This window comes from Phalangium opilio, unplaced genomic scaffold (assembly GCF_054372755.1).
Source record: "Phalangium opilio isolate 3A_F unplaced genomic scaffold, DU_Popi_V2 ptg001170l_1, whole genome shotgun sequence".
NCBI classification, from domain to species: Eukaryota; Metazoa; Arthropoda; class Arachnida; order Opiliones; family Phalangiidae; genus Phalangium; species Phalangium opilio.
The window spans coordinates 13,327,656-13,347,382 of record NW_028324255.1 but is presented as its reverse complement, the minus strand read 5'-3'; the positions used below and the strand labels follow the sequence as shown (position 1 = coordinate 13,347,382).

The 19,727-nt window shown below is 36.4% G+C and overlaps 2 protein-coding genes across 2 annotated transcripts; both read left to right on the top strand.

The window, feature by feature from the left end:
* Positions 1-1,872: 1,872 nt before the first annotated feature.
* Positions 1,873-18,665, top strand: LOC149587380 (uncharacterized). The gene is made up of 2 exons (XM_089863715.1): positions 1,873-2,622; positions 18,059-18,665. Exons 1-2 carry the CDS (start codon positions 2,208-2,210, stop codon positions 18,556-18,558), a joined length of 915 nt encoding a protein of 304 aa, XP_089719841.1. The 5' UTR covers positions 1,873-2,207; the 3' UTR covers positions 18,559-18,665.
* On the top strand, positions 11,101-12,296 carry LOC149587381 (uncharacterized). The gene is made up of 4 exons (XM_089863781.1): positions 11,101-11,537; positions 11,737-11,804; positions 11,963-12,109; positions 12,194-12,296. Exons 1-4 carry the CDS (start codon positions 11,520-11,522, stop codon positions 12,294-12,296), a joined length of 336 nt encoding a protein of 111 aa, XP_089719907.1. The 5' UTR covers positions 11,101-11,519.
* Positions 18,666-19,727: the final 1,062 nt, after the last annotated feature.

Genomic DNA, 19,727 nt, shown 5'->3' with positions numbered 1-19,727 from the left:
GTTACATAGAGACCTAGCTTTGGTCGTGCTGACAATCGATGTTGTAACAGAGTATATACAGAATAAGCTGTCGTCCGAGATAGGGATTTGCCTATCCTGTAGAGTGATCATAACCCTCTATCTCTCTTGATATCCCTCTTCCGGGGGAATAGATGGCGTATATAGATAATCAGTTTGAAATTGAAACTGATGATGTGACTCAAATGAATCAACAAGTGGTAAACTGGAAATCCTCGCAAAATTTAAACGAGTTAAACAGTTGTGACATCATTATGGAGATAATTAAAGTTTAATGAGAAAAGAATTTATTTTTTCATTTGTTTCAAAATAAGCCATAGCGGGTGTCAAGTAACGAAATTTTGCTGTATTGGGTTGTAGAAACAGAAGGGCTTCCACCAAAGGTTCACGCAATTGCGCATTTCTTATACCTTTACTGTGAATCAATTGCTTTATATACACGTGATTTACAGAAATTGTGAACAAAAGTGTCGCTAGAAGTCAAACGTTAACAATAGCTATGTTTCAAATGATTTTAGGAATAACGTTTCTTAAAACCACTTAAATAGAATTAAGGTAAATTACTGACGATTAAAATAATTAATAGGAATTATATTTATTTAATTATTTAAGAAAAACCGCTTAATTTGGGTAGATATAGGTAAAATGTTTTACGTGACTTGTTACATCCCAACTTGTTTGCAAGTGCAATTCATAGAATACGGAAAGCTTAATCGTATGAATTGGCTTTGCTAAATCTCAGAAGATAGAAAGTAGTTTTGATCATGCGCGTTCGGCATTATTACAAAAGAATAATACAACTCCACTGGACAAATCATAACCAAAAGAAAACATTTTTTTCTTACTATAACTGAGGGTATTGTGTGTCAGATTATACGTAAAGTATGATCTCGAGTGTTTATGGAAGTTTGTCAAAATCAAACTAAAATTTTAAAACCTAAATCACGAAATCTTTAAGATATTGACAACAAGTGCTTTGAGCAAAGTAATCACGTGAATTGATAGGTCTTCTAGTTTTTAAATCATAATAGATAAAATTTATCATTAAATTAACTATATTATTTTGTATTAGACTCTTCAGATCAGAACGCGTCAGATAAAACATCTTCAAAATTTTTAATATGAAGTAGACCAGGATTACTTTTAGTTTAAACAGTCATTTCTTAAAGGGTAAGTCTCACATAAAATGCACTTTTAAAATCCAATTTTAAATATTCGTTAAATTCGATTATCATTAATTCACCTAGACAAAATTTTTTAAATAATAAAAAAAAAACCGGCTATTGTGATATTGGAATTTCGAATTGATTGGGAGATATTTTGTTTCCCCTTCTGCGTCATAATTTCGTAACAGGTTGGCTCTCGCGAGTCGTATTCTTTCTTTCTTTCAGTCTCTTTGGCAACCCTCACAATACATAGTTTTCAGACTAGGAGAATTTATACCATTTACACCAGGAGGCCAGGTTACTTTTCTGAAAAAGTGCAATTCCAAGTAGCTTCCGCTCTCCTGATATAAAAGGACTACCGTGTAGGTGCCAAAAAGTGAAATGCAAGGCAAAGTTTCATACAACTTTTGACTCAACTGGATGGGTCAAACGTTGAATCATCCAGTTGAGTCAGCAATAAATTTTTAATTTGCTGAATCAACTTGTCCAACTTTAGTTCACACGTACCAACAAGTTTTCTTAAGTTGACTCATCTAAAAGAGTCCAAAAGTTGTATCGTCTGCAATGGCCTTTAGTTACATCGAATTGGTCTATTTAAAGTTTCAAACTAGGATTAACAATAACATTGTATATAAGACTTAAGCCTTAGTTCTTATTCACTTTTCACCTTCTACATCACATTCCGGCAGCGTGAAATTTTGAAGATTTTATGTTGGGCGAAATTTCTTTTAGGTATATCTAACTTTTAAATAGGTAAAATTTTGCAATTATTGAAAAAATATTATTATACTGTATAGAAATGTTATATGGCGTCTTTAAAATTTTACGATTTAAAAGAGACTTGCCCTTAAAGAATCGCTTTAATATTTCTTGGCGATAAGACCTTATTATGGTCTAATTGTAACTTACCGAACCACTTGAAATAGATTAGAAAAATAGAAATCCTATAAATATCGTGTTGCACGGTCCAATATTTTGTATACTTGAATTTTCACCTCAACCGTCCATATTACAGCAGAAACAATGTCATACTTCCCAATAGCATTTGCACTCATAGTGGCGGTTAGTAGCGCAAGTACTATTCCGTCAAGTATTCTTAGCACTACCACCCCAAGAAGTCGTACTTTCACTGATGTGGAGGTTCCTGGCATCATACCGGCTTTTGAGAGAATTGAAGTGGCGAGTATGGCGACCTTTCCGGCTACAGGGTACAGCAATGGTAACGCAGGCCAGGTGATGCTCTTGAAGAACGTAGAGTTTGGAGTGATGGGTGCCGGTAAAGTCAGCGTTGGTCTCGATAACCCAGGAAATACCGAAGATAAATTGGAATTCCGCATCGACAGAGAAGATGGAAAATTGATTTCGACGGTACAAGTTTCGAAAGTTGATGATTCAGAAGCCGTACGAGTTATCAACAGTTCTGTCGTTCCTGTTAAAGGTAAAATATTATTAAATAGTGTTTACTGTATTATTTATAATGTATATGTGGGCTGAATAAACAATCGCATCTATCAGAAGAGAAGAATAAGAGATAGTTGGCTTAGGGGCTGTAATATGACTTTCTCCAACCTCAAATTACCTTCCCTTCTCTGATTGGCCAAAGAGCTGTTGTCGTTATTCCGTTTAATGTAGTAAGGAGGTCCGTTGAGAACCATTTAATAGTTGAGCGTGTAATATGCATTCTTTAAATAAAATTTTTTGAAATTAGCGGAATCAAGCGATTCACACTGTAGCAGACAAGTCAAGGGGGAAGTTAGAATGGCGTAACCTAGGGACTAGTGTTTGTGTTAGCTGGTTTTAAGCTGTGTCGTTCCGCAAATTTTAATTGGATTTTTGAAGTTGGTCGGAATCACGTTACCGACCTGGATCCAAATGGTTCCCTTTAATATTCATTTGTGCTACTATAGACCATTCCATTAATTACTCGCAGAGAAACCACCACACAGGTGGGAGGCCGCCCTGTCAGGTTATTTCCCTCCCGACAAGAGGCAACGCCAGAGAGAGCCAGATTTCATTACACGCTAGAGGTTAAACAACTCGCACTTGTGCCTCTAGGCGCGAGGGAAATAAACCAAAGTAGGCGGCCCTCCCCTGTGGTGCTTGCTTTTCTTCTGGATTTGATGTAATGGTCTATAGAACTGTGGGATTACTAGTTATACCAGGAATGTATGGAGGGGTTGGAATGGCTAAGGTCAAATCCTAATCGGCGTGAAATGATCTTGGAAACAACTGGCGTGGCTTAATTTACGCTAGTGACGTCATAGCCTGACGTAAAAATCGTATTTACCACTTAAATTATTTTCATTCATTCATTGGCTGTCAATAAAACTTGTTTGCTATAATTCCCCACCCTCCACCCTAGGTCCTCTGCCAAGGCTGAAAGAATCGAATATGAACGCGAACGGTGGCGAATCAGCGCATTTAACTTTAAAAAATCTAAAAGGTCACTTCTGCCATGCCTTTTTTAACGAGTCATGACCTTCGGTATAGACAACTAAACAGACGTAGGGGTAGGAGCTACACTTCTAAAAAGCAAAAAAGGACTCGCCTTATGTTTCCACCATCAAGGGTACAACGAGAGCCCCTTTAGCCATTCCAGCCCCTCCATACATTCCTGATGTTAATTATGAATATGGAATTGTATTATTGACGTGTATAATCAAAGTGAATCAAATTGAATATTATTTTTAGCAAAATTTAATTCTTCAAAGTTGGAAAAGCAACAAATCAAAATTGTACCATAATAAGAACTGATCTCTGCCTAATGATGTTCGATATTCATAATAAACATGTTCATAGATAATGATACTTACTCTCAAAAGGTATGTTTTTTCAGGGTTGGATCAAGGAGAGAGGCCATTTTGCAATATGGGTCAGTAGGGTTAATAAGAGAGTCCCACCCCAAGCACTGTGGAAGGCTAGGGTGGTGCAAGTGGCGGGTGGTGCAGAGTGGTGCAAGTGGTGCAGAGTGGTGCAAGTGGTGCAGAGTGGTGCGGGTGGTGCGAGGGGTGAGTCGATGGCGCCAGTGTCGCTGGCACTTTCGAGAAGTTTAATTTTATCACAAACACTAAGATAAAATAAGGGATATCTAGAAGAAAAATAAAAACTTGGAATTCAAATCAGTTCAATTCTAGTGTGGTGAAAGTTTAAAAATGAATTTCTTAATGTTGATAAGATAACAGGATATCTCGGAGAAAAACAAATCAATATAGTAGTGGTATGTTATATACCATAAAATCCAATATAGACAAAGGTTGATAACACTCTATTTGAAATGAAACGTGTTCGCTTCTCAGTATGCATAGTGCCAGGAATGTATGGAGGGGTTGGAATGGCTAAGGTCAAATCCTAATCGGCGTGAAATGATCTTGGAAACAACTGGCGTGGCTTAATTTACGCTAGTGACGTCATAGCCTGACGTAAAAATCGTATTTACCACTTAAATTATTTTCATTCATTCATTGGCTGTCAATAAAACTTGTTTGCTATAATTCCCCACCCTCCACCCTAGGTCCTCTGCCAAGGCTGAAAGAATCGAATATGAACGCGAACGGTGGCGAATCAGCGCATTTAACTTTAAAAAATCTAAAAGGTCACTTCTGCCATGCCTTTTTTAACGAGTCATGACCTTCGGTATAGACAACTAAACAGACGTAGGGGTAGGAGCTACACTTCTAAAAAGCAAAAAAGGACTCGCCTTATGTTTCCACCATCAAGGGTACAACGAGAGCCCCTTTAGCCATTCCAGCCCCTCCATACATTCCTGATAGTGCATATAATACCATATGAAGATAGGGTCAATTATGACGCAAGAAATAAACGACACTTCAATATGTTAATTAGATTAAAATTCGAGCCATTAATTTCCCCCGTATTAATAAAATGGCGAATGAAACATCCCCCGAGTGAGTGAAATCCCAATGTGTGAAACCTATTGTGGGGGGTAAAACCCCGGAAAGTGTGCCACGGGAAAAGCCTGAAGGAACCCGATTGCAACATGTGACGCCCCAGAAAGCCCATAAAATCATTCCAGCCTCAAAGTTCGTAGAAAGGACGAAGAAGGATCTCGACGTACGACTGTATGAAAGTAGACGGTGAAAAGAGAGTGCAGTTTTCGAATACGACAGTGCACCTGATTCCTCACGAGGACAGGAGAAATCATGAATTTCACGGCCTACAAATAAATTGTAAATACGAGGGCATATTAACTCCGATATTGAAGTAGAAAATTTAACGCATCGCTAAACCTTGTCATGGTTTGAGGTTTTTAACGCCATGTTGACTCTACATGGTAGAACATCACGATAAGCCATCTTAAAGAACGTCATGTTGGCGTGATTAGAATCCAATCATACCCTAGAAGAAAGTCACGTGACAATACAGTATAAATGACGAAGTCAGTTTGAGGATAAGACATTCTACAACTCTTCAAGTCCTCCTCAGAGAATTGCTCCTGAAGTCATCCTACAGAAATGAACCCAGTCAAATTGTAAGTACTAATGTTCTCTCTTAATAATATAGCTAAGCCTTGTCGAGGTTCTCATCTCTTAATGTATTTCATGCACAGCTTTAGGGACAACTTCAACATGTTCGAGCTTTCCGGTACCACACCTCCTGCACCATTTCAGGAAACTGAATATAGGACAAGCCCATCCATTACTTTAGAAAACACCGTCAGACGGAATAACTTGAGATTAATAGAAGAATTTGGAGATATCGGATGGAGTAAGGATTATGGTAAACCTGGAAAAACTACGGGAGAAGATATTGTGATATATCCTTTACCGAACGGGGTATATTATAGAGACGGAAGATTATATTATATATTGCAATAGAGCTATTTCAGTGGGGGAAAAATTTCGTCTGCTACGAAAATTGGGCCTGCCTTTGAGTGTAGAGGGCGGCCATTTTGTGAGGGTTTCTCTATGGACAAATAGCATTGGTGACGTAGCCATTACCCCCTCTGAAATAGCTCTATACGTTAATGGGCCTGATTTAAACTTCGGATTGAAACATTTGGCAATGTACAAAGTACTAACTACTACGGTTCAATTACCACCAGGGTCTACAATAGACACTTATGCTAGACAGTTCCCATGTATCATAAATAATAAAATCCATCGCTTCGAATTGAAAGAATTTGAAGACGCTACCTACTACGCACACTTTGTACATCTCGCACCCCACAAAATGTACACAACAGCGAACCCAACTATTTGTGAACTAGGGAGTTGCCACCCTCGCAACGAAGAAAAGTGTAAATTTCGGACATTCTATTTTGGAGGGTACGAGTTTCATTGCCCATACCAGTACTTTAGAGTTCTAAACTTAGCTCTTCACATGTGTCTATTTATGGTTTTTAAAACTAACAAAACGGTTAGAAAAAATTATAAAGACAAAAACGATATGGCCGCGCATTATCTGTTTAAAGCTATGCACATTTGCAGGCTGGCCGAGTGTCTCTACGACAACACCCATAGTTTAATGTTTCGCGAGATTCATCACCACATGAGATCCAATAAGACCTACACTTATTTTGCAGACTTTCTGTAGGTGCCCCCGTTTGTTCGAATTGTACGTTAAATGATTAAAAATAATTGTTAACTCCAATTTAAAGAGCTGTTTTTATTTGTTGGTAGGCCTATCTTATCATATTATAAAGCAGTGAAATAAATTAAAATCGCCCTTATCAAAATATATCACTATTTTGTAGGTTTCAAGTGATGTTAAAGTTCAAAATGTAATTCAACATATATTTTTACACTAACAATTACTACAAGAGGGGCTAAAGATTCGGTTCTATACCATTATCAGTTTGAATCGCTGCAGATTAACTTTGATAAGTGCAAAGTGTAATGGCAGGGAAAATGATAAGGCAAAACGGGGACCAGTTTATTCACAGTTTCGTTGTCACTAATTCCCTTAGAACCACATACTAACAAGTTGCATCTCGTCAAAAATATGTTTTGAAACGCATCAAAAACATACAAGATAACAAAAGCGTGCTTAATTAACTAAGTCTGTTTAAACTTATTGCTTGTTTAAACGTTTTAAACTAAATAAGAATATTAGCCTGGTGTGTGTGTGTGTAAATTATTGAAAATCCACTTTTAATTAACCTTCATTTAGTATTATTATATCCGTTAAATGTCTAATAAAAACCACGCTATTTGACTTAAAATTGTTCGATATTGTTAATATATTACTGAAATAAAACTGATAATGAAGTTGAATGTCCAAAAAAGTGACCGAAATGTTGTTAATTTACTAAAATATGGTTGAAAACGTCGTGAAAGGAAAACATTCGATTGAAAAGCAGATAAAAGTGTTGTTAGTCTATGACAATGCCTACCACGTTCGCTTCTACAAATCATGGAATTTTATACACCAACCTCAATATACATAGTTTATTTTTAAAAAACGTTGGTTCACAACTTACGAGATTATACACACTTGGTAGAATAATTCAAAGTATACAATAAACAAATTATACATAATTACACAAAATCATACAGAATTAAACGAAATTACTTAGAATGATTCCAAATTATATATATATATATATATATATAATATTTTAAGTTCAGTTTTAATTATTGGTAAGCCTATTTTAAATCGTTTTAGTTATTGGTATGTCTATTTTAAAACCTTATCTACTGCGTTCATACTCCCTCTCAAACCGATAAAAGAACCGATTATAGTTTTGACTCATAAGAGATTGAATTTCCATTTTCAACAACGAGGGGTGAACAAATTTGTTTAGAAAGGCAAATATTCCGTACTAGTACCGTTTATCGAAAAGATATCACTCACTACCCCTCCATGTGGTGGTGTTGGGGTAAAGTCCCATAGTAAAACACAGCCGATAACGAAACTTCAACTAGAAATGATTGTATCATTACATATCGAAATTATTTGTAGAGATCCTTATCAACTCAAATCGTGGCAGAGTCCCATATCATCGTGATAAATACAACGTTCACTGATAGGAAAATTTGGTGGGTAATAATATCGAAAGTGATGTAAAAGTAATAAGACATAATTAAAATACGATTAAAGATGGTGGAAAATGATTAAAAACATGAAGAAAATAAGATTGAAAGTGACGTTATTGATTGAAAACATATACAAAATATTAGGGGTGTGCGAATACCACTTTTTGGGTATCGAACCGGTTATCGAATACCAAAAAACTTTCCTTATCAAATACCGAATCGAATAGTTTATTCCAAATCGAATACCGAATAGTTGGGCCTTGGTAATTTTTTTTCCTTCCCGATTAATCGCGAATAGTTAAGCCTAGTAACCGCGAATATTTAACCCTAGTATTCGCGAATACTAGGCCTACTATTCGCGGCTAATCGGGTAGTAACCCTAATATTCGCCAATAGTCAATACAAAGCAAGGAGAAGAACATTTAGAAGCTCCTAAATTTCAAAATACCTCTCCTCATTGGTGGTCAAGTATTTCTTAAAATATTCCTATGCACTTGCTGGTAGTTTTTATGGGAGACAAATAAAATTGGGATGATATTTTTTTAAATAAGGTGGGTCTCTCTAGTGCCAAGAACCTAAATTTATGGTAGTCGAACTTTAACCGAATAGTCAGTTTGGTATTCGATATTCGAATCGAATAGTGAAAATAGGCCAATCGAATACCGAATCGAATTATTCGGTTCGGTATTCGATCGAATTATTCGATTGAAACGGTTAACCGCACACCTCTACAAAATATGATTGAATGTAGTGTTAAATGATTTAGACAACACAAAAATACGTTTGAAATTATTGAAAACATACTACGAAAGGTGACCAAGAGTGTTTTTAAATGACTACAACATGGTCGAACAGACTGTTAAATTACTTTTATTACTTATTTGCTTTAAAAATATATATATATTTACTTTTATCCACCATTTAATGTTAATTTTTAAAACATTTCAATAGAGGGTTTATCACCCACCTACGGACCCTTACAAACACCTCCCATTTGGATGGTTGTAGTGCTGGAGGGACGGCATATCCATCCTCCCCTCTACTCCACTTGACGATGAACTCCGCAGCATCCTCCCCACTCCTCCTCCTCCGCTTACTTCCGACAACGTCACCGTCCAGCTCCCGGTTCCCGAACAGGTATCCAATCGTGTGGTCTGTAGCCCTCGGTTGCACCATCACACCTTCAAGTTCACCACCCGGGATTACTTCCAAGGTGTCGAAGTAAATCTCCGAGCGGAGAACATCCATTACGGGGAGTCCATTTCGAATTCTGGTAATACAAATAAACGGAAATTTATGTTAGAAAATGTGAAGTATTATTACTTTATACGCAATTATATCATAACCAAATTCACCACCTTATGCTGTATGTTCTTATAAACTCTAACTTAAAATTAGTTATACTCGGGATATAGAAACTTTACGCACCTCTTAACCACGACACGACCAATCATTTCTTCGCGGCTTCGTAAATTTGTTCTTGGGGAAGGATGATACTATAAGAATAATATAATTATTTGTTATTACTATGTATGTCTATACAAATCTCGAATTTTATTCAACCCTTACATCCACACATTTATATGATATAATCGTATTATATTCATGTAAATCATACAAATTTAATAGTAAAGAATAGTGAAACCTCAGGGGATAATAACTAGAACTTAGAAATATATACAATCAGGTACTGACATGAGAGGTGGTGTCCATTTTCCCTCGTGGTCGTTTATCTATTTTGCTGCCACAATTTCCGATCAAAAATACCTTTCGAGGTTCTCCAAACCCCTTTTATACACAATTAGCCATGAGCATACGTCATCAACTCGACTGTCCATTGGCTACAGGTATACGTCATCAGCCTGAGTGTTCATTGGCTATTGACCCAGTCTTTATCTCTCAGTATACTACCGCTGGAATCATGGTAGAATCCCGTATTGATAAGATAAATACAAGGTCCACTCCCGGGAAAATTTCGCAATGGTTATCCCTCACGTGGATCACTTACTTCGGCGGGAAGATTTGAAAATCTTAACCATATGTCAATAACGCCGCTAAAAATACAACAACATGTAAATGTGTTTGATATTGCTAACTTATTACTGAAATAAAACTGAAAATGTGGTTGAATGTCCAAAACATTGAAACTAAAAAGCGGTTGAAAGTGTCATGAAATGTCTATAATTCAGTTAAAAACACTAAAAATTGGTTAAAGTTTCACTAAATGTTTCGTAAACGTTTCGTTATTCGACTTAAATATATAATAATATATATAAATAAACGTTAATTAACCGAAAAACCTAACTTTATTTGCATTGCTAGTCATTCGACGTCGCCTTTAAATTGAAATTTAGTCATTTGTAAACGTCTTCAACAACATTTTAGTAGTTTAACCACACTTTGATCCATTTCCTTAGTCATTTAAGATTAATTTCAATCGAATTGTTTAATTTTATAACAGTTTGATCCGTATTTTATTAATTTAACAACACTTTCGTCCACGTTTTGATTTTAGTCATTGAACTTCGTTCTCAATTGTGTCTTAGACATTTATTAACAAAATTTTCGACTTGCGGTTTATTGCTTTTATCCGAAAAATCTAAGATCTCCGCGACACACTTTCTAGAAATGAAGGTAAACTTAACAATATCGTAAATGTAATTTGATTTTTAGTCTCTTAACAGTAATACCATGGCAATTACACTTAAGTTATTCAACATCGCTTTCAAGTGTATTTTAACAGTAAAACCTAACTTTTATTTGCATTGCTAATCATTTCACGTCACTTTTAATTGAAATTTGGCCATTTGATGAAGTTTTCAAGAACATTTAGTGAAACTTTAACCAATTTTTAGTGTTTTTAACTGAATTATAGACATTTCATGACACTTTCAACCGCTTTTTAGTTTCAATGTTTTGGACATTCAACCACATTTTCAGTTTTATTTCAGTAATAAGTTAGCAATATCAAACACATTTACATGTTGTTGTATTTTTAGCGGCGTTATTGACATATGGTTAAGATTTTCAAATCTTCCCGCCGAAGTAAGTGATCCACGTGAGGGATAACCATTGCGAAATTTTCCCGGGAGTGGACCTTGTATTTATCTTATCAATACGGGATTCTACCATGATTCCAGCGGTAGTATACTGAGAGATAAAGACTGGGTCAATAGCCAATGAACACTCAGGCTGATGACGTATACCTGTAGCCAATGGACAGTCGAGTTGATGACGTATGCTCATGGCTAATTGTGTATAAAAGGGGTTTGGAGAACCTCGAAAGGTATTTTTGATCGGAAATTGTGGCAGCAAAATAGATAAACGACCACGAGGGAAAATGGACACCACCTCTCATGTCAGTACCTGATTGTATATATTTCTAAGTTCTAGTTTTTATCCCCTGAGGTTTCACTATTCTTTACTATTAAATTTGTATGATTTACATGAATATAATACGATTATATCATATAAATGTGTGGATGTAAGGGTTGAATAAAATTCAAGATTTGTATAGACATACATAGTAATAACAAATAATTATATTATTCTTATAGTATCATCCTTCCCCAAGAACAAATTTACGAAGCCGCGAAGAAATGATTGGTCGTGTTGTGGTTAAGAGGTGCGTAAAGTTTCTATATCCCGAGTATAACTAATTTTAAGTTAGAGTTTATAAGAACATACAGCATAAGGTGGTGAATTTGGTTATGATATAATTGCGTATAAAGTAATAATACTTCACATTTTCTAACATAAATTTCCGTTTATTTGTATTACCAGAATTCGAAATGGACTCCCCGTAATGGATGTTCTCCGCCCGGAGATTTACTTCGACACCTTGGAAGTAATCCCGGGTGGTGAACTTGAAGGTGTGATGGTGCAACCGAGGGCTACAGACCACACGATTGGATACCTGGGCTGCGTTCAGTAACGCTCAACGGAGGCTCCGTTGAATGCGCATTCGCCACTGAACGATTTTCGGAACTTCCGGTTTGACGTCACGATTGTAAGCGAAGAGGCATCGAAGTCATCGGCTGTAAGAGCCGATTACTTCGTTGAGCAACGCATTTGTGACGTAGCAGCAATGGAGGAAACTTATCTCCCTGAACGATAATTTGATGGATAATTTAGGAACTATTTATAAAATCGGTGTAGCAGCGACTGAATGCGAATGAATAGTGTCTGTTAATTATTTTATGAAATTTTTTCGATTATATCTATGAAGCTTAAAAAGTTATTGGGTTTTAAAGCTTAAGCCTTGGCTAAGTTACGGGTCAGAGTGTGCTCTTATTTCGGCTAGCAGGTCCTCGCATATCCATTTCCATGAAGTGTAAGCAGACGATACAACGCAAAGTTTGCAAAAAACCGTTTAGTAGCCTAATAAGTCACATGACATCACGTTGATCAACGGAGCTCAACGCGTTTGGTCTCCGTTGAGCGTTACTGAACGCACCCCTGTTCGGGAACCGGGAGCTGGACGGTGACGTTGTCGGAAGTAAGCGGAGGAGGAGGAATGGGGAGGATGCTGCGGAGTTCATCGTCAAGTGGAGTAGAGGGGAGGATGGATATGCCGTCCCTCCAGCACTACAACCATCCAAATGGGAGGTGTTTGTAAGGGTCCGTAGGTGGGTGATAAACCCTCTATTGAAATGTTTTAAAAATTGATATTAAATCATTAAATGGTGGATAAAAGTAAATATATATATATTTTTAAAGCAAATAAGTAATAAAAGTAATTTAACAGTCTGTTCGACCATGTTGTAGTCATTTAAAAAACACTCTTGGTCACCTTTCGTAGTATGTTTTCAATAATTTCAAACATATTTTTGCGTTGTCTAAATCATTTAACACTACATTCAATCATATTTTGTATATGTTTTCAATCATTAACGTCACTTTCAATCTTATTTTCTTCATGTTTTTAATCATTTTCCACCATCTTTAATCGTATTTTAATTATGTCTTATTACTTTTACCAAAAACGGATTTATGGGATAAGAACGTCGGATCGTAGCTTTAGCCTCTAGTACCATCCTCGCATACTTTATTGAGAAACGTCGTCTGCTTATATTTTGACTCCACCCACAAATTCGATCTCTAGAAGTAGATATATACAGAATTTGTGGGTGGAGTCAAAATATAAGCAGACGAAGTTTCTCAATAAAGTATGCGAGGATGGGGAGTGAATTCCGCTAACTCCGACGTTCTTTTCCCATAAATCCGTTTTTTCTTTTACATCACTTTCGATATTATTACCCACCAAATTTTCCTATCAGTGAACGTTGCATTTATCACGATGATATGGGACTCTGCCACGATTTGAGTTGATAAGGATCTCTACAAATAATTTCGATATGTAATGATACAATCATTTCTAGTTGAAGTTTCGTTATCGGCTGTGTTTTACTATGGGACTTTACCCCAACACCACCACATGGAGGGGTAGTGAGTGATATCTTTTCGATAAACGGTATTAGTACGGAATATTTGCCTTTCTAAACAAATTTGTTCACCCCTCGTTGTTGAAAATGGAAATTCAATCTCTTATGAGTCAAAACAGGAATGTATGGAGGGGCTGGAATGGCTAAAGGGGCTCTCGTTGTACCCTTGATGGTGGAAACATAAGGCGAGTCCTTTTTTGCTTTTTAGAAGTGTAGCTCCTACCCCTACGTCTGTTTAGTTGTCTATACCGAAGGTCATGACTCGTTAAAAAAGGCATGGCAGAAGTGACCTTTTAGATTTTTTAAAGTTAAATGCGCTGATTCGCCACCGTTCGCGTTCATATTCGATTCTTTCAGCCTTGGCAGAGGACCTAGGGTGGAGGGTGGGGAATTATAGCAAACAAGTTTTATTGACAGCCAATGAATGAATGAAAATAATTTAAGTGGTAAATACGATTTTTACGTCAGGCTATGACGTCACTAGCGTAAATTAAGCCACGCCAGTTGTTTCCAAGATCATTTCACGCCGATTAGGATTTGACCTTAGCCATTCCAACCCCTCCATACATTCCTGGTCAAAACTATAATCGGTTCTTTTATCGGTTTGAGAGGGAGTATGAACGCAGTAGATAAGGTTTTAAAATAGACATACCAATAACTAAAACGATTTAAAATAGGCTTACCAATAATTAAAACTGAACTTAAAATATTATATATATATATATATATATATAATTTGGAATCATTCTAAGTAATTTCGTTTAATTCTGTATGATTTTGTGTAATTATGTATAATTTGTTTATTGTATACTTTGAATTATTCTACCAAGTGTGTATAATCTCGTAAGTTGTGAACCAACGTTTTTTAAAAATAAACTATGTATATTGAGGTTGGTGTATAAAATTCCATGATTTGTAGAAGCGAACGTGGTAGGCATTGTCATAGACTAACAACACTTTTATCTGCTTTTCTATCGAATGTTTTCCTTTCACGACGTTTTCAACCATATTTTAGTAAATTAACAACATTTCGGTCACTTTTTTGGACATTCAACTTCATTATCAGTTTTATTTCAGTAATATATTAACAATATCGAACAATTTTAAGTCAAATAGCGTGGTTTTTATTAGACATTTAACGGATATAATAATACTAAATGAAGGTTAATTAAAAGTGGATTTTCAATAATTTACACACACACACACCAGGCTAATATTCTTATTTAGTTTAAAACGTTTAAACAAACAATAAGTTTAAACAGACTTAGTTAATTAAGCACGCTTTTGTTATCTTGTATGTTTTTGATGCGTTTCAAAACATATTTTTGACGAGATGCAACTTGTTAGTATGTGGTTCTAAGGGAATTAGTGACAACGAAACTGTGAATAAACTGGTCCCCGTTTTGCCTTATCATTTTCCCTGCCATTACACTTTGCACTTATCAAAGTTAATCTGCAGCGATTCAAACTGATAATGGTATAGAACCGAATCTTTAGCCCCTCTTGTAGTAATTGTTAGTGTAAAAATATATGTTGAATTACATTTTGAACTTTAACATCACTTGAAACCTTCAAAAGAGTGATATATTTTGATAAGGGCGATTTTAATTTATTTCACTGCTTTATAATATGATAAGATAGGCCTACCAACAAATAAAAACAGCTCTTTAAATTGGAGTTAACAATTATTTTTAATCATTTAACGTACAATTCGAACAAACGGGGGCACCTACAGAAAGTCTGCAAAATAAGTGTAGGCAGGAATGTATGGAGGGGCTGGAATGGCTAAAGGGGCTCTCGTTGTACCCTTGATGGTGGAAACATAAGGCGAGTCCTTTTTTGCTTTTTAGAAGTGTAGCTCCTACCCCTACGTCTGTTTAGTTGTCTATACCGAAGGTCATGACTCGTTAAAAAAGGCATGGCAGAAGTGACCTTTTAGATTTTTTAAAGTTAAATGCGCTGATTCGCCACCGTTCGCGTTCATATTCGATTCTTTCAGCCTTGGCAGAGGACCTAGGGTGGAGGGTGGGGAATTATAGCAAACAAGTTTTATTGACAGCCAATGAATGAATGAAAATAATTTAAGTGGTAAATACGATTTTTACGTCAGGCTATGACGTCACTAGCGTAAATTAAGCCACGCCAGTTGTTTCCAAGATCATTTCACGCCGATTAGGATTTGACCTTAGCCATTCCAACCCCTCCATACATTCCTGGTTATACAAAAGTATATGTACTATAACAGAAAGTTTGTTTTCCACCTTCATATGTGGTCGCCACCTTATTAACGTGCATGGTAGACGATGCAAGTCGAGCTTTTGCCCTTAGTTGACCTATGCTTAACTTCTGGCCGTACTGTTCTTGTTCATTTCATCGGTATGAACAACTGAAATTACTGTTTTTAAATGTAAATATTTTTAGGGAATTTCATGTGTCATTTACAAATGTTCGTAACTCTTACTTAGGAAACGCAACGTAAAATTATAGTTAAAACCAATCAACTCTAAAAAAAGTTGTGATTATTAGATTTAAACCACTTTAATTTTTAGAGAGTTATTTTTTCGTTCACCACAATTTAGAGAATCATGTTACCGCTTTCATCATCAGTAAGCGCAAATTACTAGGGCTGCTTTCAACAACTATCAACAAACACAGCTGATTTTTTGTTGAACGATTTTTTCTCGTCCTGTTTTGACGTCACGTTGCTAATCGTATCGTCAACGAAATAATCAGCTGGAGGCTTGAAGGAGAGAGGGATATGGAGTAGTAACCCCCATTCCCATAACGTTGCCTTTGTACCCCACCTACGGTACCGAAGTCCTCCCTGCATCCTCTTAAAAACAGAAGCTAGTTTTCATACAAATACAATGGCACTACCTAAGTATCACCTACGGAAGGGTAGGAGCGTGCGCGAGGAACACTGGGGGAGTTACGTACGGTGCCGCAGATCGTCCGTCATCAGTTCCAATCCATCTTACCTCATTTATCCCTGCTGGAGGGGTAGATTCTTTCGTTGCGCATCTGTCTCGTGAAGTCAATTGTAATAGCGACTAATAATTTGAACACGATCTATAAACAAGGGCAAAAATAATTTTGCAATACTCCGTGTGGTTTCTAATGTGCTACGTTTGTACAGCACCCAACAACGATCTAAGGCGATGCAGTCTCGCAAACAATATAAAGTTACAAAGAGTAACACATAAACTTGAATACTTGCTAAATTCAAAAATCGCGTGATAGAGTGACCATTTCTAGCTTAGCATACATTTTATCTCTTGGGGTAAATCTTAGCAAATCAACACAATCATAAATAAGTCCTTGTAGTATCAAATTTCGATATTTCGTTTACCAAAAAACTAAATCCTTCAACTTCATGGTATATTGAAGGTGTTACCGATGTTTATGTACTTTCGAAAGCAGCTACACCGAGACAAATTCACCTCCCAGTGAGGGAAGGCTATCTATACATGTATATGACTACGAAAACTGGTTCTGAAGTCCTAAACTAGTTGGTCAGGGACAATACTCATACGGGTCTATCAAACAATGCGAAATTATTCATTTCCAGGACGGGTTTTTAAAAAATTCTACTCTTGTACAAACAGGAATGTATGGAGGGGCTGGAATGGCTAAAGGGGCTCTCGTTGTACCCTTGATGGTGGAAACATAAGGCGAGTCCTTTTTTGCTTTTTAGAAGTGTAGCTCCTACCCCTACGTCTGTTTAGTTGTCTATACCGAAGGTCATGACTCGTTAAAAAAGGCATGGCAGAAGTGACCTTTTAGATTTTTTAAAGTTAAATGCGCTGATTCGCCACCGTTCGCGTTCATATTCGATTCTTTCAGCCTTGGCAGAGGACCTAGGGTGGAGGGTGGGGAATTATAGCAAACAAGTTTTATTGACAGCCAATGAATGAATGAAAATAATTTAAGTGGTAAATACGATTTTTACGTCAGGCTATGACGTCACTAGCGTAAATTAAGCCACGCCAGTTGTTTCCAAGATCATTTCACGCCGATTAGGATTTGACCTTAGCCATTCCAACCCCTCCATACATTCCTGGTACAAACTATTATAAGTTTCACAATTCCTTTTAGAGCCTTATCTTTATACTGAACTTCGCAGTAGTTTTGTTGTTGAACGCAGCCTAGAAACTGTAGGTATGGCAAATTAAAAGGAGGTAGAAAGTTGGGAAATCGAATATGACCTGGCATTCTGTCGCGAGCTTCATCGAGACTTTTTGTGTTAATATATATGCTTTTTACTATACAAAATGATAGATTTTCATACTTTATATAATCATATTAAAGTGGTTTTCACATATTTCTTCACAATTTAACTCTTTCATTCTGTTCAAAATCATTCTTTAAAAAATTTCAAACATTAAATAGTCAAGTTTTCAAAAACAAAAATGCTAATTACAATTATTTTTTAAAGGTTTTCACGATTTGTACGTTTCGTATTCGGGAAAAAACACAAGTTTATCTTGGTTTCAGTTCGAAGTATCTGGTCCAAATCCCGACGAATTTTACGTTCTGACGTCACGTTTTAACGGACAAGCTATGAGTGCTAATACTCCCAATAAGGTTTTGAAAGAACACTGTCGAAGTTACCCATACGGCTACGGAACTCATCAGATGTTCAGTTTCAAGAAAACTGCCTTTGGAAGCTACACCATTAAGATCAGGCATTCTGGTTACTTTATGGAAGTGCGCGATTACAAGTTCGACGAATCTACTCCAATCCATGTCAACTCTCAAAATGCCAGCACGCAAGCCCAAGAATGGTACATTGACCCAGCCGGTGAAGGAAGCGTCAAAATCATATCCAGACTCACGGGAAGGTGCCTATCTATTAATACATCAAACGCACATTTGTACCAACTGGCTTGCCTTAATCAGCTTTACCAGAAATGGTTCTTTATGCCAGTTTGTTAAAATTTCTAAACTTTTAAATATTTACGCATTTATCCTTTTTCCCTACCAGTTGAAATATTTTGTATCATTTATAAAAAAACTGGTTTGATATTAAAAACATTACATTTCTTAAATTATGACTTATAACTGACGATTAAGTCGCGGAGAAATAAACACCTGACGTGTTTGTCTGTGTGTGTAGGTAACCGTGTCCGTGTCGTCCGTGACCGAGTTCGCAGTTAGAAATCGGAGCAAAGGTATTGGAGTTCAGGGTTCACAGAAATATCCCAAATCTATGTATATCGCATTACGTCACTTATCTCACCCAGGTCCTATCCTAAGACTGAATATATTTTCGGATCTACTGGTCCAAAGGTCCTGAGATTTTAATGAGAGGTGTGTTGCGATCAATTCTATTCTATTAAAAACAAATTAAGCTTTTAGAGTAAGGTGTAAAACAATATGGCGAATATAATACTGAACGTAAACCTTTAATTTGTTTTAAATGCGGTAAAGCTGGTCAAAAAGAATTTCAGTGTAGATATAATGGGTCTTATTGACGTGAAACTAGAGACAGAACTTGGCGGGCATCAAGGGAACAAAGGAATTCCGAAATTGAAGATGATAGGGAACAATATGAAAATGAAGAAATCTCAGAAGGAAATACACAAGAGCATTTATCAGACAGTCTAGTGTGTTATCAAAGGCCAACTATAAAAATGATTTTTTTTTTTTTGAAAATGGATGGGGAGTGGAAAAAAGACACTCCTAACGCAAGAGTCGACAATAAAAAGGAGTTAAATAAAATAGAAAGTAAGGACGAATGGGAGGAGTCAAAAGGATGATAATATAAAAATTAGAGTAGTGTCAGGCACAAAGGAAATTAGCTAGCTACGCAGCAAAGATGTATTGGCAAAGGTACAGAAAGAGGATGACAAAATTTTTCACATGATAAATTATATTGAAACGGGGGCGCTACCAACAAACAAACGAGAGGCTAGGAAAAATTTCAATAGATATCGTGTTGAGGATAAAATTCTATATCGACTGATAGAGTCAAGAGCATGTCGACACACTCAGAAAGTGTCAAATCCACTTTCGTGGAAACCCGTTATTTCCATAAATTTACGAGCTAGTGTTCTTAAGGAACTACACGATTGGCCAACTGCGCGACATTTAGGTTTAGAGAA